Source organism: Neophocaena asiaeorientalis, unplaced genomic scaffold (genome assembly GCF_003031525.2).
Source record: "Neophocaena asiaeorientalis asiaeorientalis breed wild unplaced genomic scaffold, Neophocaena_asiaeorientalis_V1.1 scaffold248, whole genome shotgun sequence".
Classification (NCBI taxonomy): Eukaryota; Metazoa; Chordata; class Mammalia; order Artiodactyla; family Phocoenidae; genus Neophocaena; species Neophocaena asiaeorientalis.
In genome coordinates, this window is record NW_020185320.1 from 1406359 (window position 1) to 1426744 (window position 20386).

General features: G+C 38.9%; 1 protein-coding gene across 5 annotated transcripts in view; it reads left to right on the top strand.

The window, feature by feature from the left end:
• The first annotated feature begins 445 nt into the window (after positions 1–445).
• The window catches only part of SNX14 (sorting nexin 14), a 68244-nt gene continuing 48303 nt past the window's right edge, over positions 446–20386 (top strand). For 3 of the 5 annotated variants that reach the window (XM_024733708.1, XM_024733713.1, XM_024733710.1), the window contains exons 1-5: positions 446–746; positions 15095–15215; positions 16292–16368; positions 16450–16528; positions 19861–19904. In XM_024733708.1, coding sequence (XP_024589476.1) covers positions 607–746; positions 15095–15215; positions 16292–16368; positions 16450–16528; positions 19861–19904 — 461 coding nt within the window. In that variant the 5' untranslated portion in view covers positions 446–606. The remainder of the gene's footprint in view (positions 747–15094; positions 15216–16291; positions 16369–16449; positions 16529–19860; positions 19905–20386) is intronic. The other 2 variants (XM_024733709.1, XM_024733712.1) reach the window with 1 other exon arrangement.

The following is a 20386-nucleotide window of genomic DNA, read 5'->3' on the forward strand; positions in this document are numbered from 1 at the left end:
GAGGTGTCCCCCCTCCTCCCATTTGGGCGTCATGCAAACCTTGGACCTGTCCCCACGTAGAGCTGAGCTTACGGAGTGGAGGCGTGGAGAGTGCTGGGGGACGCGTCACAAAGACTACAGTCCCCAGCGGCCAGCGAGCTCAGGGAGTCCCGCAGGCAGGGCCCGACGGCTGCGGGCGGCTGCAGTTTCTCCTGTGCTCGGGCACAACCTTCTGTCTTTCCTCCGCAATACAGGCGGTTACTGGGTGCTGCAACTTCCCCCCGACTTCCGAAAAGGGCCGGTAGCTGGGGAACTGGGCCCTCCACCAGAGGCCGGCGCGTGGCTCCTACGCGGGGGCTGAGCAAAGGGACCGACAGGCCTTGCGCGGGGTGACGTGACCGGCGGACACGTCGTACGGCTGAACCCCAGGCGGATGGGGGCGCGGCCGCGCACGCGCGGCGGAGCCCGTGGGCGGGGCTTTGGGCAGCTGCAGCCGGCGGACCGTCCGCCGGTCGCCGGCGGTCTGGGTCCGCTGCCCGGCCCGGGGGCGGAGACGCGGGAGGTTGATGGGGGGTCGCCTCGACCTCAGCCTCAGTCTGTAGTGCAGCTTCAGCCACGCCGACGGAGATGGCGCCCTGGGTGCGGACGTTGGGAGAGAAGCTGAAGCAGCGTCTGCGGCTGGACGTAGGACGCGAGATCTGTCGCCAGTACCCGATGTTCTGCTCCCTGCTGCTCTTCCTCAGCGCCGCCTCCCTGCTCCTCAACAGGTAACGCGGCGGCGCCGAGCCAGCCGGGTGGGGGGCAGATGGCAGCTCTCCTCCGAAACTGCGGACGCAGGCCGCGTTGCATCGCTGCGCGGAGAACGTCGGGCTGCGCAGCTGCGGGACGTGGGGCCGCCTGCGGGGCCTCAGGGGAGAGCGGCTCGGGGAAGCCGGGCTGGGCGCCGGAGCCCGGAAGTGCGGGCGGGGTTGGGCTCGAGTACCCCCTCTCCCAAGGCCTCGCCTCCTCAGCCACCCGGACCCCATTCGTGCCTTGTTTTCACCCATTTTTTAAAACCTGGGCCTCCATCAACGATGCTTTTCAGGATGAAATCTGTCCGGGCGTTACGGTCAGCTGATAGAGGAGGGTGCAAGGTCCTGTCGCAGTCGCAGGTTTAGACGCACTCCCCTAGCTCTCACCGCGCGCGCGCACGGCCACCCACAATATAGATCACAGTCGATCACGGCTTTTCCCGCAGTGTTGTTGATTACAGTGCAAGGTCGTAAAGATTTTCTGAACCCAAGTCAGAAAGCAAAATAGTACCATCATCTCTAGAATAGTTTTAAAGGGAAGACTGAAAAGTAAAATTGGTAAATTTAATTGACATTTTGAAAACGGAAGGTTCTGCCCCTGAAATAAACTGGTAGATTTTCTAGAAACGGTAACGATGACATAGGAAGTAGTGGAGAAATGTTCCTTTAGAATTATCTTCAGATTTGCATTCGGTGGAAAGAAATCTGAGACAGTTGTCAGCGACAGCATGTGCATGCTGTTTCCTCTGATGTTTCGAGCGTGCAGCCATCCTTACTCTTTATCTGGAAGTAGTTAATCCCCAAGGATAGGAACGGGGAAGCATTCACAAGAAATTTGGTAGTTTAATTTTGCTCTAAGATAACCGTTTCCTGTGACTGTGTTGAAGTTGGGTTTCTTCCCTGGCCTCTTTGCTTTCTTATTAGTTGACTCTGGGTTTATATAATATTAGGTTTAAACAGCGATTGATATTACTGGAAAATGTACTTTGATTGTCATGGCAAGATGTTTGATTGTAAGAGTATGGAAGAAGTGGAATCCTTAAGAGAGTGGAAAATATTAAGTACTTACTTGCTTTGTCATCTGGAAGGTATTTCAAGCCAGATTAACAGGTTTAGTCTGAAAAACATGTAAACTTTATACGATTATTAAGTTTTGTCCAGGGATTCTTACTTGTCTTCTTTGGGAGTCAGGTCAGTTTAGGTCTCTAAAGTAGGGCAACTATGTAGGAGCAGGTTTAACTAGATTTCCAACTTAATCATAGCATCCAGTGTTCTATGTTTTTAAGGAGTCATAGGATAGCATCAGGTCTGTATAACATCTGATCTCTGTACCCTGTATTTGTGTTATGCAAAGAAAGAAGGAAATAACACATAAGTGTTATCTCTGAGTGGTTGGATTTATGAATGAAATTGTTTTCGCATACATGGCACATCTATTCAGAAATTTAAAAATATATATGTATGTGTATATAATGCAGAAAACATTGGGGGCATAACTATGGAACTAGAAAAAAATGAGAAGATATGCTTTATACATATGTTCAACAAATGATTTCTGTACAGGCATTTCACCAGTTAAGTTTTAGAAATAACTTTAAAAGAAATTTTCAGTTTAAAATCTCCCGTTTGGGAATTCCCTGGCAGTCCAGTGGTTAGGACTCCGTGCTTCCACTGCTGGGGGCCTGTGTTCGATCCTTGGTCAGGGAATTAAGATCCACTGCAACATTTAAAATGGATAACCAACAGGGACCTTCTGTATAGCACAGGGAACTCTGCTCAATACTATGTAACAACCTAAATGGGGAAAGAATATGAAAAAGAGTGGATACATGTATATGTATAACTGAATCACTTTGCTGTACACCTGAAACTATCACAACATTGTTAATCAACTATACACCAATATAAAATAAAAAGTTAAAAAAAAATACCACAAGCCACCTGGTAGAGCCAAAAAAAAACCCCTCCAAAAAAACCCACAAAATCCACACACACACACACACACACACACACAACAACAAAACAACAACAAAACCCAAACAAAAACCACACAAAAAAACCCAACCAAACAAAAACTCCCCTGGTTAGTATGGTTAAACTTAGACTAATACTCTTTTTTTTTTGGCTGTGTTGGGTCTTCATTGCTGCACAGTCTTTCTCTAGTTGCGGTGAGCAGGGGCTACTCTTAGTTGCAGTGCGCAGGCTTCTCATTGCGGTGGCTTCTCTTGTTGCGGAGCTCGGGCTCTAGGCACGTGGACTTCAGTAGTTGCAGCGTGTGGGCTCAGTAGTTGCAGCAGGTGGGCCCTAGAGTGTGCAGGTTTCAGTAGTTGTGGCGCATGGGCTTAGTTGCTCTGCAGCATGTGGGATCTTCCTGGAGCAGGGTTCGAACCCATGTCCCCTGCATTGGCAGGTGGATTCTTAATCACTGCACCACCAGGGAAGTCCCGGACTAATACTCTTTTTGAAATTAATTTTTTCTCTAGTTGCCTTGAAACTTTAACTCCTAAAGAGCTCTCAAGGTGTTATTTAGCATATAAAATTTTCTTTCAATATGCATTAAAATTATGAATCTTATCTGTGGAAAGATAAATGGATATAACCTTTGGACCATTGTAACTGATTTATGGGAAGAATAGAGTAACATACTTTATATATTTCAAATTATGATATCACCTTTGCAGTATTGTTGGGATAAATTAAGAGCATAGATACAATTACATATAGATTTGTTGGCCAGTCATAGGATTGAATATTTGAATATTATAATTAGGAACATTTTAAGTTAATCCTAATAATAATGGTAATAGTTATAATAGATAACACTTTGTGAGTACTTTGTTTGGCTCAGGTATTGTGTTAAGAGTTTTCATTTATTATTATTATTATTTGTATAGATTTTTTCCTAGCGTTTAACTGTAATTGAGGTTTCTAAAAAATATATTTATTTATTTTTGGCTGCGCCAGGTCTTAGTTGTGGCAGGTGGGCTCCTTAGTTGCAGCTCACCAGTTCCTTAGTTGTGGCATGCATGTGGGATATAGTTCCCTGACCAGGGATTGAACCTGGGCCCCCTGCACTGGGAGCATGGAGTCTTATCCACTTTGCCACCAGGGAGGTCCCCTTCATTTATTATTGAGGCAATTTATTGATGTGGTTGAAAGTTTTGAATCTGAAGCTTGATTGTAAGAATTTTATTCTGACTCCTCCTTTAACTAGTTATATGACTTTGGATAAGTAATCTAATTTTTATCTGTCCCAGTCCCATAATCTGTAAAATGGGCATAATACTAGTACCTACATTATACGGTTACTTTGATGAGTGAAGTGGGTTAACACATGGAAAGTGCTTAGAATGGTGCTCAGCACATGTGCTCTTATTAAATGTTAGCAGTTATTTTTGTCTTATTTATCCTCACAACACTGTGAAGTAGGTACTGTTACTAGCCTCTGACTGTTTTTATGAGATATAACTTACAGAAAAGTGTATAACACATATGTAATTGTATAGTTCTGTGAATTTTAAAATATAGCTCCCCATGTAACCACCACTCAGATCAAGATGTAAAACATTTTTAGCAACTTAGTAGGCTCCCTTGTCAATAACTTTCTCCTTGTCATGTATCAGTTTTGTTGTTTTTGAACTTCATATTAATGGAATCATATGGTCTTGTATCTGGTTCCTTTTTCTCAACTCTCCTTTTGAGATTTATCCATATTGTTGCATATATCAGTAGTTATTCTTTTTTGTTATTGTGTCGTATTCCATTGAGACTATGCCACACTTTGTCCATTCTTTTGAAAGGCATTCGAATTGTTTACAGTCTTTGACTATTATGAATAATGCTGCTGTGAATATTCTAATATATATTTCTTTTGATAGACATATGTACTTATTTCTTTTGGGTTTATATACCCATAAATGAAAATGCTTAATCATAGTATATACATTTGTTTAACTTAAGTAGATACTGCCAGACAGTTTTCCAAAGTGGTTATACCAATTTTACTCTTGCCAAAAATGTTTTACAGTTCTGTCTGATATGGTTTATAGGTTTAGTTTAGCCATTTTAGTGAGTATATAGTGGTAGCTCATTGTAGTTTTAATTTGCAGGTCCTTGATTAGCCCCATTTTACAAATAAGCAAACTGAAGCCTAGAGTTGTTCAATAACTTTCTCAGGCTCATAGATAGTAGCAAAATGGGATTCTAATGTAGATCGTTCAGATTTAGAAGCCCAGACTTTTAAAATTACATTAAAAAGACATTGTTAAGAAAAAATACTTATTATTGATAACTTTCTAAATAACATTGACTCATATAAACTGTAAAGAAGTCAGAAAATAGAAATATAAAGACGACGTTAAAAATCACTCATAAATTTACCATTCAGAGTTGACTACTGTTGTTAACATTCTAGTCACTTTTACCTGCAGTTTGTAATTTTATTTTATAAATTGCGATTTTTTTCTGTATATATAGCCTTCTTCTATATATGGAGCCTGCTTAATATGTTTTAGTATTATTTTCTTTATTACTTTTCAGATTACCACAACTGGCTTACATACACTTAACTTAGTATTTAAAAAAAATTATTTATTTGTTTATTCTTTTGGCTGTGTTGGGTCTTTGTTGCTGTGCGCAGGCTTTCTCTGGTTTCAGTGAGCTGGGGCTACTCTTCATTGTGGTGCGCGGGCTTCTCATTGCAGTGGCTTCTCTTGTTGCAGAGCACTGGCTCTAGGCACATGGGCTTCAGTAGTTGTGGTACCTGGGCTCAATAGTTGTGCCTCATGGGCTCTAGAGCGCAGGCTCAGTAGTTGTGGCTCATGGCCTTATGTTGCTCTGTGGCATGTGGGATCTTCCCAGACCAGGGCTCCAACCCATGTCCCCTGCACTGACATGTGGATTCTTAACCACACTGCCACCAGGGAAGTCCCTTAACTTAGTATTAAGACAGGCTTTTCCAAGTACTTTTATGAACTTATTTAATCATCATAACAACCCTATGAGTTAGGTGTTATTATTATTACCCCATATTATAGAGGCCCAAGCAAGAGTCAGAGAGATTAAGTAATTTGCATTGTGTCATAGCCAGGATTAGAACCCAGACAGTCAGACTCTACAATGTTTTTGTTTCCAAACTAAGTGAGTCTTTCACTGTTATGTTCTGTTTCTTTTGTCTATTTTTCTCTTTCTACAACAGTACCAAATTTTTTTTTAATGACAGTATTATAGTTTTGTAGTGTGTTTTTATATACAGCTGGGTTGTAGGCCGGAACATGTACATATGGCCTTCACGTGTGGCTTTTTTCCCAGCCTGGTGCTGGGTTACAAGGGTGAGTATCCTGAGAAAGAGATTCTGGTGGAAGCTGTATCTTTTTTATGACCTATCCTTGGAAGGTTGGCAGTTAGGCAGCTTCACTTCTGCCACATTCTTTTGGTTAGGAGTGAGTTATTAAGGCCAGCCTCTATTCCAGGGGAAAGAAATTAGGCTCCTGCTTTTGATGTGAGGAGGGCAAAGAATTTGCACAGTTTTTATTTAATTTGTCAATTAAATATTCTATCAATAGAATTGATGAGTTAACTGTATTTAATGGTTTCATCCATGAACATAATCTTTCTCCATTCATTCAGATCTGCTCTGATGTCCTTTTTTTTTTTTTTTTTTTTTTTTTTGTTTTGCTGTACGCGGGCCTCTCTCTGTTGTGGCCTCTCCCGTTGCGGAGCACAGGCTCCGGACGCGCAGGCTCAGCGGCCATGACTCACGGAGCCAGCAGCTCCGCGGCATGTGGGATCTTCACGGACCGGGGCACGAACTCGCGTCCCCTGCATCGGCAGGCGGACTCTCAACCACTGCGCCACCAGGGAAGCCCCTGATGTCCTTTTAATAGCTTTTTTTTCATTTAAAAACTTTATTATGGAAAACTTAAAACACAAAATAAAAATAGAATAGTACAATGAAACCTGTAAATACCTATCACCCAGCTTCAAAAATGATCAGCTCAAAGTCCAGTATCAACCCCTCCCCCAATTATTTTGAAGGAAATCCCACATGACATATTTTATCAGCAAACATTAAACATTTCAGTATGTATCTCTAATAGATGGGAGCTTTTTTTCTACGTAACCACAATACCATTTCACATTAAAAAAAAAACTAATTTCTTAGCATCCTTAAATATCTATTCAGTGTTCAGATTTCCCTGAATTTGTTAGAGCTTTACCCTCCAACATTTTATGATGAACAGTTTTAAACATGTAGCAATGTTGAAATTTATGGTAAATGACCAATTATGTTTTGCTCGATTTTACATTAACATTTTACATATTTTTTTTTATTGGAGCATAGTTGATTCACAGTGTTGTGCTAGTTTCAGGTGTACAGCAAAGTGATTCAGTTATACATATACATATATTCATTCTTTTTTAGATCCTTTTCTCATATAGGTTATCACAGAATATTGAGTAGAGTTCCCTGTGCTATACAGTAGGTCCTTGTTGGTTATCTATCTTATATACAGTACTGTGTGTATGTTCATCCCAAGCTCCTGAGTTATCCTTCCGCCCGTGTTTCCCTTTTGGTCACCATAAGTTTGCTTTCAAACATTTTACTGTATTTTTATATGCTTTATTGTGTGTCTGTCTATCCATTACTCCATCTGTAATGAATCTTACTCATAAACAGCTTTTCACAGTTAATTAAATAAGATACAAATATGATCTTTTAATCTGAATGTTGCCTTCCCTTCCCCATCCCTTTTTTTAACCTTGTAATTTATTTGTTGAGGAAACTGGCCATTTGTTCTGTAGAGTTTTCCACAGTCTGGCTTTTGCTGATTGCATCCCTGTACTGTTTTGGGGCATGTTCTTTTCCCTCTGTGTTCCCTGTAAACTAGTAGTTAGGTCAAGAGGCCTCATTGTTTTGATTTTTTTTTTTCTCCTTTAGTTCATGATGGTGTAGATTTAAAGATATTGAACTGTTTAAAAAATATGCCTTTCTTATGGTATTATTCTTTATTTTATGATATACTGCTAGTTTTAGTTAACTAATATTTTACTTAGTACTTCATATCTATATTCATAAGTAAAATAGACCTAATGATTTGCTTATATTATCTTTATCAGGCTGGGGAGTTAAAATTATATTAATCCTTTAAAATTAGCAGCTTTTTCTCATTTTTTTCCCCCTGAAAGCAGTCTGTATAAAGTAGAGATTATCTGTTTTATGAAAGTTTGGTAAAACCATTTGGGCCAGGGGTCTTTTTTTTAATAGTCAGGTCTCTGATTATATTTTAATTCCTCTAATGATAATTGGTCTATTCAAGTTCTTAACTTCCTAAGTTTTGGCATTTTTGTCTTTTTCTAAAAATTTATGTCATATAGCTTATCTAATTTATGAGCATACATATAGTTTTTATAGTCTTACTCTTCATTTCAGTTATAGCTATGATTATTTCTTTTTCATTCTGTATTGTATATTTGTATCCTCTTTTTTTTTTTATTTCCTTATCTGTTTTGCTAAAACCTTGTCTTTTTAACTTTTGGTTTTGAAAATTTCCAAGCATATATAGAAAAAAGAGAGTGCAAGGAACCTCTAAGCACCCATCACTCAGCTTCAGTAACCATCAATGTTTTAAAAAAGTCTAACCTTCCTCCCTTAAAAAGTAAATTATTCTACACAAAACCATAACCTTACAAAATTAACAATAATTCTTAATGTCTTCTAATAACCAGTCCATAATCAAATTTTCCTAATTATATAAAAATTTGTAGGGGCTTCCCTGGTGGCGCAGTGGTTAAGAATCCGCCTGCCAATGCAGGGGACACGGGTTCAAGCCCTGGTCCAGGAAGATTCCACATGCTGCGGAGCAGCTAAGCCCATGCGCCACAACTACTGAGCCGCGTTATAGAGCCCACGAGCCACAACTACTGGAGCCCGCGCACCTAGAGCCCGTGCTCCGCAACAAGAGAAGCCACCGCAATGAGAAGCCCACGCACCGCAATGAAGAGTAGCCCCCGCTTGCTGCAACTTGAGAAAGCCCACGTAGCAACAAAGACCCAACGCAGCCAAAAATAAATAAAAATAAAAAAAAAATTATAAAAAAAAATGTGTAGTGCATTTGTTCTAATCAGAATCTAAGCTAGGTCCACTCATTGTATGTAGTTGATGCATTTCTTAAACTTTTGTAAATGTCTCATAATCTAGAACAGGAGTTGGCAAACTTTTTCCGTAAAGTGTCAGAGAATAAATATTTTCGGCTTTACGGGCTACATCAGGTCTCTGTCCCATATTATTATTTTTAAAACTTATTTATTTATTTTTGGCTGTGTTGGGTCTTCATTGCTGCGCATGGGGTTTCTCTAGTTGCAGCAAGAGTGGGCTACTCTTCATTGTGGTGTGTGGCCTTCTCACTGCGGTGGCTTCTCTTGTTGCAGAGCACAGGCTCTAGAGCGCGGGCTTCAGTAGTTGTGGCTCACAGGCTTAGTTGCTCCATGGCATGTGGAATCTTCCCGGACCAGGGCTCGAACCCGTGTCCCCTGCGTTAGTGGGCGGATTCTTAACCACTGCGCCACTAGGGAAGGCCCCCATATTATTTTTTAAAAGAGCCCTTTAAAAATGTAAAAATCTTTCTTAGCTTGAGGGCTATCCATAAGCCATAGTTTGTCAACCCTAATCTAGAACATTCCTCCTCACCCGCTCTTTTTTTCCTCCTTGCTATTGAGTTGTTGAAGAAACTGAGTCATTTGTTCACACCTTGGGTTTTGCTGATAGTTTCCTTGTGGTGTCTTCTGTTTTTACTCTCACCTGCACCTTTATATTTTTTGTAGACAGGGAGTTAGGTTTATAGGCTCAGTTAGATTTAGATTTGTTTTTATTTATTTATTTATTTGGTGCAAGAGTACTTCACTGATGCTGTGTACATCCTATTACATCACATCAGAGGATAACTCCACATTAGATGGAGTTGCCTCACTTTGTGGATTCAGGTGGTGACAACTGCCCAACAAACTTTCTCTTTGGCTTCACCGTTTATTTACTCCCTGAATCAGTTACTTCATTATAGGATGCAACATGATGATTTTGTATTCTTCCATTCCTTCTGTAGTTTTTAGTTTAAATTCTTGTGTGGGGCTTCCCTGGTGGTGCAGTGGTTGAGAATCTGCCTGCTAATGCAGGGGACACGGGTTCGAGCCCTGGCCTGGGAAGATCCCACATGCCATGGAGCAACTAGGCCCGTGAGCCACAACTACTGAGCCTGTGCGTCTGGAGCCCGTGCTCCGCAACAAGAGAGGCCGCGATAGTGAGAGGTCCGCGCACCGTGATGAAGAGTGGCCCCTGCTTGCCGCAACTGGAGAAAGCCCTTGCACAGAAACGAAGACCCAACACAGCCAAAAATAGATAAATACATAAATAATAATTAAAAAAAAATTCGTGTATGTGTGTGTAAAATTGCTTTACTCCATCCTCCATTAGGTGTATTTAGTTACAATGAAGTACATCTCAAATTGGAAAAGTGGGTTAAATACTTACACTTTTCTCTTAATTATTGGCTTTTAGAGTAATTATTGGTGCCCTAAAACTTTCAGTAGTATCCAGTTAGAGATTTGCTTATTTTATTAGTTTTTCCAAAGAATCAGCTTAATTTTCTTTTTTGTCGTATCATTATTGTCTACATTATTGATTTCTGTTCTTCTCTTTAGTGTTTCCTTCCTTTTAATGTGTTTGGATTTGCATTTTTCCCCCCAGCCTTCTGAATGCTTAGCTTGATGGTTTTCAGCATTTCTTTGTCTCTGATTAATGCGAGGTTTCTCAGCCTCAACACTGTTGATAATTTGGGTCAGATAATTCTTTGCTGTGGGGGGCTGTCCTGTACACTGTAAAATATTTAGCAGAGCCCTAGCCTCTAGTCATGTGATGTAAGTACCACAGTCCCCTTCTCCCTCTCCCTGCAGTTGTGACTATCAAAATGTCTCCATATACTGCCACATGTCCCCTGGGCAGTGCGATCACCCTTCGTTGAGAACAACAGGATTAATGCATTTAATGCTATAGATTTCCTTCTTAAATGATGCCTTAGTTATTGCTTGCCCTAGTTATAGCAGTATACATATTGCATGTAGTGTTTATTGTCATTCAGTCTAAGCATAGGTCTACAATTCCTAATCTGTAATTCTGAGATCCAAAAAACTCTGAAGAAGTAACTTTTCGCATAAGTTTGGCATTTAATAACAAAACCTGACCTCAATAGACTTGAGACTATTTATAGTATTTATTTCTGACTTATTTATTTATTTATTGTTTATATGTTTTGCTGCAGAAATATTAATATCTGATTATGGAGTACTGTATCAGGCCTCATTAACATATTACATTATGTTATTTATGAAATACATGCTATAAAACTGTTCAAGAATCCTAAAAATTCTGAATTCTGAGTCATATCTCTCTGGCTCAAAATGATTTTCAGTAAGTGGCTATGGACATGAATTTCATAATTTCCTCTGTGAATACCTGTATAACCTATTGAGTTAGTTTCCAGACTTAATGTTTCTTTAAAACTTGATGTCAATTATGGTATTGGTTGGAGTGAAGCTTTGTATAAAGGAATGAGAAGAAATAAGAGTAGAAAGGTGGGTTGGGGTCAGCTTGAAAGGGACCATAAAGGTTTAAGGGGTTTGTGTTTCATCCTGCCGGCAACATTAAGCCATAGCAGTTTTTTGAGTGAATAGTAATCATGTTTATGTTTTAAGTGCTGAGTGAGAGCATTTAATAATCGGTATGTAGTGGATGTTTCTCAAGTATAGAATTGCCCTGGAAGCCTGGAGACCAGGCAGTTTCATGTAGTTGGGTGGTGCAGCCTTTGTCTCACAGCTTTTGCACTTACTTGGTCACTGTCTATAATACGTAAGCATCTTTAATCATCTGTCTTCACCTTCTTACTACTTGGTGCTTTATTCCCCAATTCTGAAATCCCAGATCTTCACAATATCTTCTGTAACCTTTTCTATTCCATGCTGCACTTGGGCAGTTGTCCCCAGTCTAAGAACTGGGATCAATGTGGAACTCACTTGTGTGCTTCCCTTCTCTTAAAGATTCTGTTGCTGTATATTGCCTGTTATCCAGTGCCTAAAAGCAGTTGCTGCACATGTTTTGTTCAGTTTTATAGTTGTTTATGGCAGGAAGGCAAGTCTGGTACAAATTATTCTGTCAAGGAAATAGAAGTCTCTTACTCCTTTGGAACATATACCATCTGTTTTCTCACTGATCTCCAGGTCACTTGTACTATAAGCTTCTGGTTTATAAACTTTCTCTCCATTTTAAATTCTGCCATCATTCTAGGTGACTTCAGTGTTTGGGCAAGTAGCCCATCAAATATGCTAGTCTATCTCGAGGTGACTCCTGTACGGTCTCCCACTTGGACCACCCTATGGTGGCCCTGGTTATCACCAGAAAGTGTTTTACCTGTGAAATCTTAAAAATCAAACCTCCCACTTGCTGACCAGTGCCTACTTCTCTCATTCGGAAAAGCCTGCTTTCCTCAGCCTCCCGATTCCTCTGCCTTCTTCCTATCCATTGTCCCTCTTCTGTTGTCACTTACTTTCCTATGTGGTTCGGAGTCAGTCTAGCTTAGATTCCATTGCACGTCACTTCAGCCACTCTATTGCCAGTATCTTTGGCTCTCTTTCCTTACATTCCACTCACCTGACAAACTCCAAATCTTGGATCAGTGATGCTGCTTGTTTTTTTTAGTGTTTATATCCTGTTTACTGAATGTTGCTAGAGAAGATCCCACACCTGTAAATTTAACTCTTCAGCCTCAGTACTGCTCGGCAGTTCCCCAGGTTACCCTTCTCTTTACTTCTTCCCAGCAGCTGTTGCAGAACTTCCCCAGTCTTCTAGAGCTTTCCGTTCATGCCACCTTCACCCTTTACTCTCAGCATCTCCTGTTTCACCTAAAGGCCATCATAAATTCCTGTTTTGAAATCTACAGGTTTGACTCCATTCTCATCAATCTGTTCTTTCTCTCTGGTATTGGGGAGGAGATATCTCTTCCTGTTATAACTATTTCTTCTGTTTTGGCTCTGAATCCCAACTACTCCTATCTTCTCTAGGAGAAAATAATTCTCTCAAGTTATCTTTTCTCTCCTACCTTTTCCTCTCTTTTCTCCTTCTCTCCTATTAGCATTTAAATATGATCAGGTTTTTCTAAACACCTTTCCTCATGGTCCCTCTCCAGCTAACACCTTAGCTCTTCTTTCCTTTAAAAAGAGAATTATCCACATGTACCAGTTCCACTTCCCCACCTCTCTTCAATCCACTGCAGTCCTTTACCATTCTACTAAAATTGCTTTTGCCTAGTTCATCAGTGGCTCTCTTGTTGCTAAAACTGATGGACACTTCTCAATCTGTCTCACTTTATTTTACAACTATTTGATCATGTTAACTACTTCATCCCTGTTGAAATGTTTTCTTTCTTTTTTTTATCTTGACAGCCGTTTTGACTTGACCCCCGGTTGTCTTCTCAACTCTTCTAATTATTAGATTCCTTTACAGATTCCTCTTGTTCTGCTTATTTCTTAAATGTATTATGTTCTCTTCTTTTTTCATTCTGCAGCTTTTCCCTGGTCATGTCATTCGTTCCCATGACTTCAGTGATCTTTATGCTGGTAATTTCCAAACCTTTATCCTTGGCCCATATTCTCTGCAGAGATCTAAACTACCCAGTATTTGGCTGGTTATGGAACATTTCTGCTTGACATGTCTTGAGATATCTGAAATTCAACATGTCCAAAGGGAACTGATTTTTAATCTCTCCCTTCTCCTTGCATCTAATCAACTACTTAGTCCCCTTAATTCTTCCTCCTAGATGTCTCAAAACAGTCAGCTTCTTTTTATTTCTAAGTCTCTTCCCTAGTACAGGCCATCTGTAGACTCTCCTAGATTAATTACTTCAGCAGCTTTCTAATTAGCCTGCATGTTTCCAGTTTAGGCCATTCTCCATATTGCTGCCTGTCTACTGATCATCTGGTGATACTACTCTTTTTCTTAAAACTCTTAAAAATTCTTAAAATCTTCTTAAAACTCTTCATTGTCTCCTGGGCATTACTCAGGACTCTTGATGGTAGATGAAAGAAACTCAGCTCACACTAGGTTTGGCAAAGAGGGGAATCATGGGAAGATTATGTAAGTGCAGAAAGAACTGGAGTGTAGCTGGGCCTCAGAGACACATAGAACCAGGGTTTGGAATACTGCCAATAGTTTGTTCCCCTCCTGGATTTTCCTGCTTCTCTCTGTGGATTGGCTTCATTCTCTTCTCACTACATAGTGATTTGTGGCCTGAAGAGCTAGCACCAAAGTTTGTACTGTATGGTTTGCACAGCTAACGACCGTGACGCGGTAATTAGAATTTGAACTGTGATGTTTGGGGGGCTGGTGTCTCACAAAGTCTTGGCAACTGAAATGTATGCACGTCAGAGCTGTGCGCTGTGAGGACTGGCCGTATCGAGACACCTTAACATGGCTTACTGTATGACACTGTGTCATGTGGCTTTGGCTTGGCTTTTCTAGATTCATCTCAAGGCCACTTCTTCCTTGGAACTGTGCTCAGATCTTAGCCTACGTAGTTCTCTCCAGTTTGAATTCCCCGGCCTCTTCCCCAGTCCCTCCTTCCTCTACCCTGTCCTCTTCTGTTGGTTTTCTCCTACTCACTCTTTAAGGTTTTCCACAGACACAACTTTCTCTGAAAAGAGTTTTTCTGTCTTTTCAAGTTTGGGTTGTGTATTTTGCCCGAGGAGTTCTCATATCATGCATACTTTCTCTGTCATAATATAGAACACATCATCACACTGTATTGTATTTACTTACTTATCTGTTATACCTACCAGATAGTGTTTTCCATGCAAATAGAGACCATGGCAGTGCTGTTCCTTACTGTATCCCTAGAGCCTAGTACTATGTAGCACAAAATGGGCACTCAGTAAAATTGATTTAATGACAAATAATCAGAATTTTGGTGGGGTTTGAATACTACCCTGTCAGAAGGTATTCTGGAAAAATGTGGTATTGGCTAAATATGACAACCTAGGTACCAAATTATGAAATATTGAGAAGTTATACTTCTTTATACATTTAATGAAATATACATTTGATAGCATACATTCTGTGATTCTTATAGTTAGTAGATACATTACAGAAAATCATGACTGGAGAAGTTGCTTCAGCCTAGTATGGTAGGTGCTTAATTAAAAACTTGTGAAATCAATGAAGGGACAAATTAGTGTTATATGCTTTTTTTTGGTTCTAATAATTACCTTCCTTTATTTCTAAGGTATCTTCATGTTTTAATGATCTTCTGGTCATTTGTTGCTGGAGTTGTCACATTCTACTGCTCATTAGGACCTGATTCTCTCTTACCAAATATATTCTTCACGATAAAATACAAACCCAAGGTAAAATATATGTGTTGTTACTTTTAAAAGAGTTAGTAGGTATGACCCTGTGCTATTCGATATTGTTTATGAAAGCATGTTAAAGCAGTGATTTTTTAAAAATACATCTGCTATTATTTAATAATGAAAGACATCAGAACATTTTTAAAGTGAAATTTGCATATATGTTTATTTTTAAAGTATATAGGTCTCCCAGGAGGAGCTATAGAAAGAAAATAGAAAATTCTCAGAAAATTGGGCTCCACGATTTTAGAGTGTCCTTTGACTGCATATTAACTATGATGACAGTGAATTAAAACAGGTTTCCAAAATTGGTTGTACAGTAGAATCACCTGAGGAATCTTTTAAAAAGTACAGACTCCTGGGCCCTACCACTAGATTTTGATTGAATAGTTCTGGGTTAGGGCCTTGTAATTAGGACCTGTTCAAAGCCTTCCAGGTGATTCTGAGGCACAGACACAAACAGGGAACTAATTGTTCCCTAAATGTTTATTTGCTCCATAGAAACAAACCAGTAATATTTCTTTAACGAAAATAATTAGTTTTTCTGAACTTTGAAGTCTTCCTTGAAAATTCTCCAAGTTGATGTAGTCCCTCATCTCAGGTTGGTTGATATTTCTTCTCAGAGGAAACACAGCTGAAGGTGATACCCCGTATTTGGTCAGGAACCTTACTAGTTATCACGCGTCTTCTCCCTCATTGAATTCAAGGTTTTGGAGAAATAGAAAATAGTTTTTTTTTATACCTTTGCAGTAGAGTATCATTTTCAAATATAGATTTATTTATTTATTTATTTATTTTTAGTAAGTGAGCGTAACAATTGACTTTAATTTTAAGCTTGAAAATTTGGCTTAGTTATTGTAAAGCATTTCATTAGGTATTTTTTTCCTATTGGCAGTTTGGTATAGCAAGTATTATTTATTATAAAGAATGGTTTCAGTGTTAAAGCAGATATTAGTTAAAAAAATCATGTCCTTTGAGTTCATACATTGATTAACAAACTTTTGGAAAGTTGATTCTCTTTAGTAAATATGATATGTAAAGTAAAGACAAATCTCCCCATTTCCCTTTTTTAGCAGTTAGGACTTCAGGAATTATTTCCTCAAGGTCGTAGCTGTGCTGTTTGTGGTAAAGTGAAATGTAAACGACATAGGTACGTTAAACACTTTTAATTTGTTGATCGTTCCAGTTACATTTTGGATTTCAAGCAGTTTAACTGTATGATTTTCTTTAGACCTGCCTTGCTACTTGAGAACTACCAGCCATGGCTAGACCTGAAAATTTCTTCCAAGGTTGATGCATCTCTCTCAGAGGTAACTGATTTAAATAAAATTGCTATGTATACCCAAGCAGAAAGTATTAAATACCTATGGAAAATTTAATCATGGAGTATTTTAATATATGCTGCCTAATCAATTCTTGGCTGGTAGTTGATTGTTATACAACTTGAATGGTAAACTAGAAATGTTTTTGGATCCCATGTCTAATTGAAATGGACATTGTAGCCAAAAAAAGTACTGTTTACCTAGTTATTGCTTACCTCTTATAAAAATAGTCATTTTTATTATAAGACAGTAGAAATAACCATTTTGTAATTCCAGAGGAGACCTGAGCTACAAGGAGCCAATGTGTATCTTACTGAATTGTGACCCCATTTTTGACACTAACTTGAGCAGAGAGTCAGATACATTTCAGTGTTTGTCCATAGTGTAGGAATAGAAAGCATGTTCTCTTATCTTTGTTCCAGTCACATTTTATATGTACCTTTTTGGTAACATATCATGTTTTAGTTATTTCTTTGAGAGACTTGGTCTCTCCATCCAAGAAAGCAGTCAAGTCCTTGAAGGCAAGGAATGGGTCTCATTTGTTCCCAGCACCAAGTGCAGGTGCCAGATATATTGTTGGTACCTGATAGATATGTATTGAATTAAACTGAATGCTAATTAGTGGAAGAATAGCATTAGGCATCTGAATCCTGCCTTAATTGTCCTTTTTCCCAGTTTGTATCTTTGGCGAAAAGTATGCTGCATAAATGCTAAACTGTTGGCATTTTTCCTTTTCATTTCTTCTGTAAGCTCTTTTTCATCCTTCAGATTCCCTGATTTAAGACTGTGCTGTCCAGTATAGTAGCCACCAGCCACATGCAGCTATTGATAAACACTTGAAATGTGTTAGTCCAGATTGAGATGTGCTGTATATGTAAAATACAGTAAAATATGTACTGGATTATGAGGACTTAGTAAGGAAAAAGAAATGTAAAATATCCTATTATATAGTCTATGTTGATTACATATATGATAATATTTTGGGTATATTGGGTTAAATAAGATATATCATAAAATTAACTTCACCTGTTTCTTTTTACTTTTTAAAAAACATAGCTACTAGAAAATTTGAAAATTTGTGGCTCACATTATATTTCTGTTGGAGAGTGCTGATTTGAGGTCTGTTGAAGACAAGACTTCTTGGAAGAGTATTATTTGTAGTTTGGCACTTCGTTTCTTTTTAAAAATTGAAAAAGCTGATGTAAAGCTCTTAGCCTAGTGCCTGGCACATATTGGTGTTCAATAAATACTAGCTCCAATATTTAAAAACATTTTCTGAGATCTTGCTGTAGGCAGGAACTGGATTAGGCCCTAGGAATAAAAAGAGAAATCAGGTATGGTTCCTTTCTTCTGGGAACTTCAGTCTAGGAGGGGAGATAGCCATTTAAACAGACATATACAATATAATGTAATGCAGGTTATAATGGAAGAAATGTACAAGGTGTATCATTAGCACAGAGGACGAAGTGCATAACTGTTGAGAGGAGCAGTCAGGAAATATAACTAGAAGTTTATCAGCCTGATAGTGTGGGAAAGGGTATTTCAGGGTGTGGGAAGAGCTTTTGGAAAGAAAGAGAGGCTTTGAAACAAGGTGGAGTGTTCAGCAAACTGGAGGGTGAAATGCGAAGGAGGATGTGGGCAACGAAGAGACCAGACTCTATTAGCTAGTATTTATCGATCACTTACTGTATAGTAGATATTGTACTAATCACTGTACTTGCATTATTCATGTAATCATACAGCCTATGAAGTAGGTGCTATTATTGATTTGATGGTTTTACCAAAGGAAGGGTTTAGAGAGTTTTAATAATTTTCTCAGGTATCATACTTGGTTGGTAGCAGAACTCAGCCTAAAACCCAGGACTGCCGTAGTTCTTAACTGATTTTTATATGGCCCTTTAGAAATCTGATCATCAGAAGACTTAAAAGGCCACGCTGAAGGAGTTTAATTGATCGGGGAGTCGGTGATTTTCAAATTGTGTAACTAGAGTTTTCAGATGTGATTCACAGGATGCAGTGGGAGGTGAAAAGGAAGTGGATGGTCACAGGGGCTGGCAAGCAGCTTTCTCTCACCCCTTCACAATCAGTGCAGCTCCACTTGTCTTAACTTTGATATGTTGTGGTTTGATATATTGAGGGTTTCATGCAGCGGAGTGATGTGGTCAAATACATGTTTTAGATCACTTTGGCAGGTTTATGGAGGGTGGAGGGGAGCTAGCTTGGAAGGAGGGAGACTAGTTTAGAGGCTATTGCTATATATAGGGATGAGAAGATGAGGACCTGAATAGTGGAGCTGTAGAAAAGAGCTACTTAGGATGTAAACTTAGTAGGGCTTCTGATTGAATTTGAGGGAAAAATATATTAATAAGATGAAATGTTTAATGGTAAATTTTCTAGTCTCCTCTCTGTGTCCTAACACTGTCTATATGTGTCTTATTTTTCCAGGTGATATCACTAATGCTTACTTTTTTAGTAAAAAGTCCAAGTCTTGTTGCCTTAGTATTTAGAGAGTCCACAGTCTTGATTACTGCTGCAGAGAAGGTATATAGTCAGATTAGATATATTGTTTCATTCCCTCCCTAGTGTTTTTTAAAGTTAATGCCCACTGCTACAAGTCCTTTAAAAATTAAACTATACTGCTCCACCCAGGCTCAAGGAATGGAAGGTTTAACACCCAGGATTTCTTTTGTTTTGTTTTGTTACTCTTTCACATATAACTTGATTTTCAGTGTACAGCTAAAATTTTCACGAAGTGAGCATATTCATGTAGCCAGCCCCCAGATCAAGAAACAAAAACATTATTAGCACCCAGAAGTACCCCTCATGTTCCCTTCTGGTCACTATCCTCGCTTCAAAGATAATCACTGAAACCTAACTTTAACCCTTTATGTAAGTCTTATATATTTGTTTCTTCATTTTATTCTGGGAATACTGACTTACAGAGAGGGTTAGGAATGCAAAAGACTAGCCTATTATTTTCCTTATTTCCATAGAAATTTTTTGTTCAGTGAAGCTTCAGAGTCAGAACAATTTAGGTTTTTAAAATTTTTTTAAATTATAGGAATATTTAAAAATGTGTGTCATTCTAATAGTAATTTTTCTTTTTTATGGTTTTCAAAGTATTTTTTCATATGTTTTCTTTCATCATCACAACCATGTAAAGTTGACATATACATTTTGTCATGTGAAAGTGTGATATTAGATGTCAATATATGGGATACTAAACTTAGTTTTTATTATATATTTCTTAGTAGTAGAGTTTATTTTCCCAGAATGAGTTAACTAACTTGATTTTTCTTTGAAAAATAATTTTTATGCAGGTTCTTGAATTAGTGTTGGAAAACTTCATTTACCCCTGGTACAGGTAAGCTCTTTCTATAAGACCTTTTTTCTATAGTATAGTGAATACCATTAAGTTAAATGTGCTAATGATATGTTTTCAGTATAGGCCAGGATTTCTCAATTTTGGCACTATTGACATTTTAGACCACGTAATTCTTTACTGTAGGGACCTGTACTGTGCCTTATAGGGTATTTAGCCGCACCCCTGGCTTTTTCCTAGCGAATGCTGGTGGTACCCCTTCTTCCCCTAGCTGTGACCACCAAAAATGTCTTCAGAGATTGCCACATTTACCTGGGAGGCACAGTGGTCCCAGTTAAGAACCATTGATTAGGTCATCAATTAACAGTTTAGTGATAACAAAGAGGAACTTAGGCTACTTTTTGAAAGAGAAGTGACTTGTAGAATTTCTTTTTTTTTTTTTAAATCAACTTCATTGGAGTATAATTGCTTTACAGTGTTGTGTTAGTTTCTTCTGTATAACAAACTGAATCAGCTATATGTAT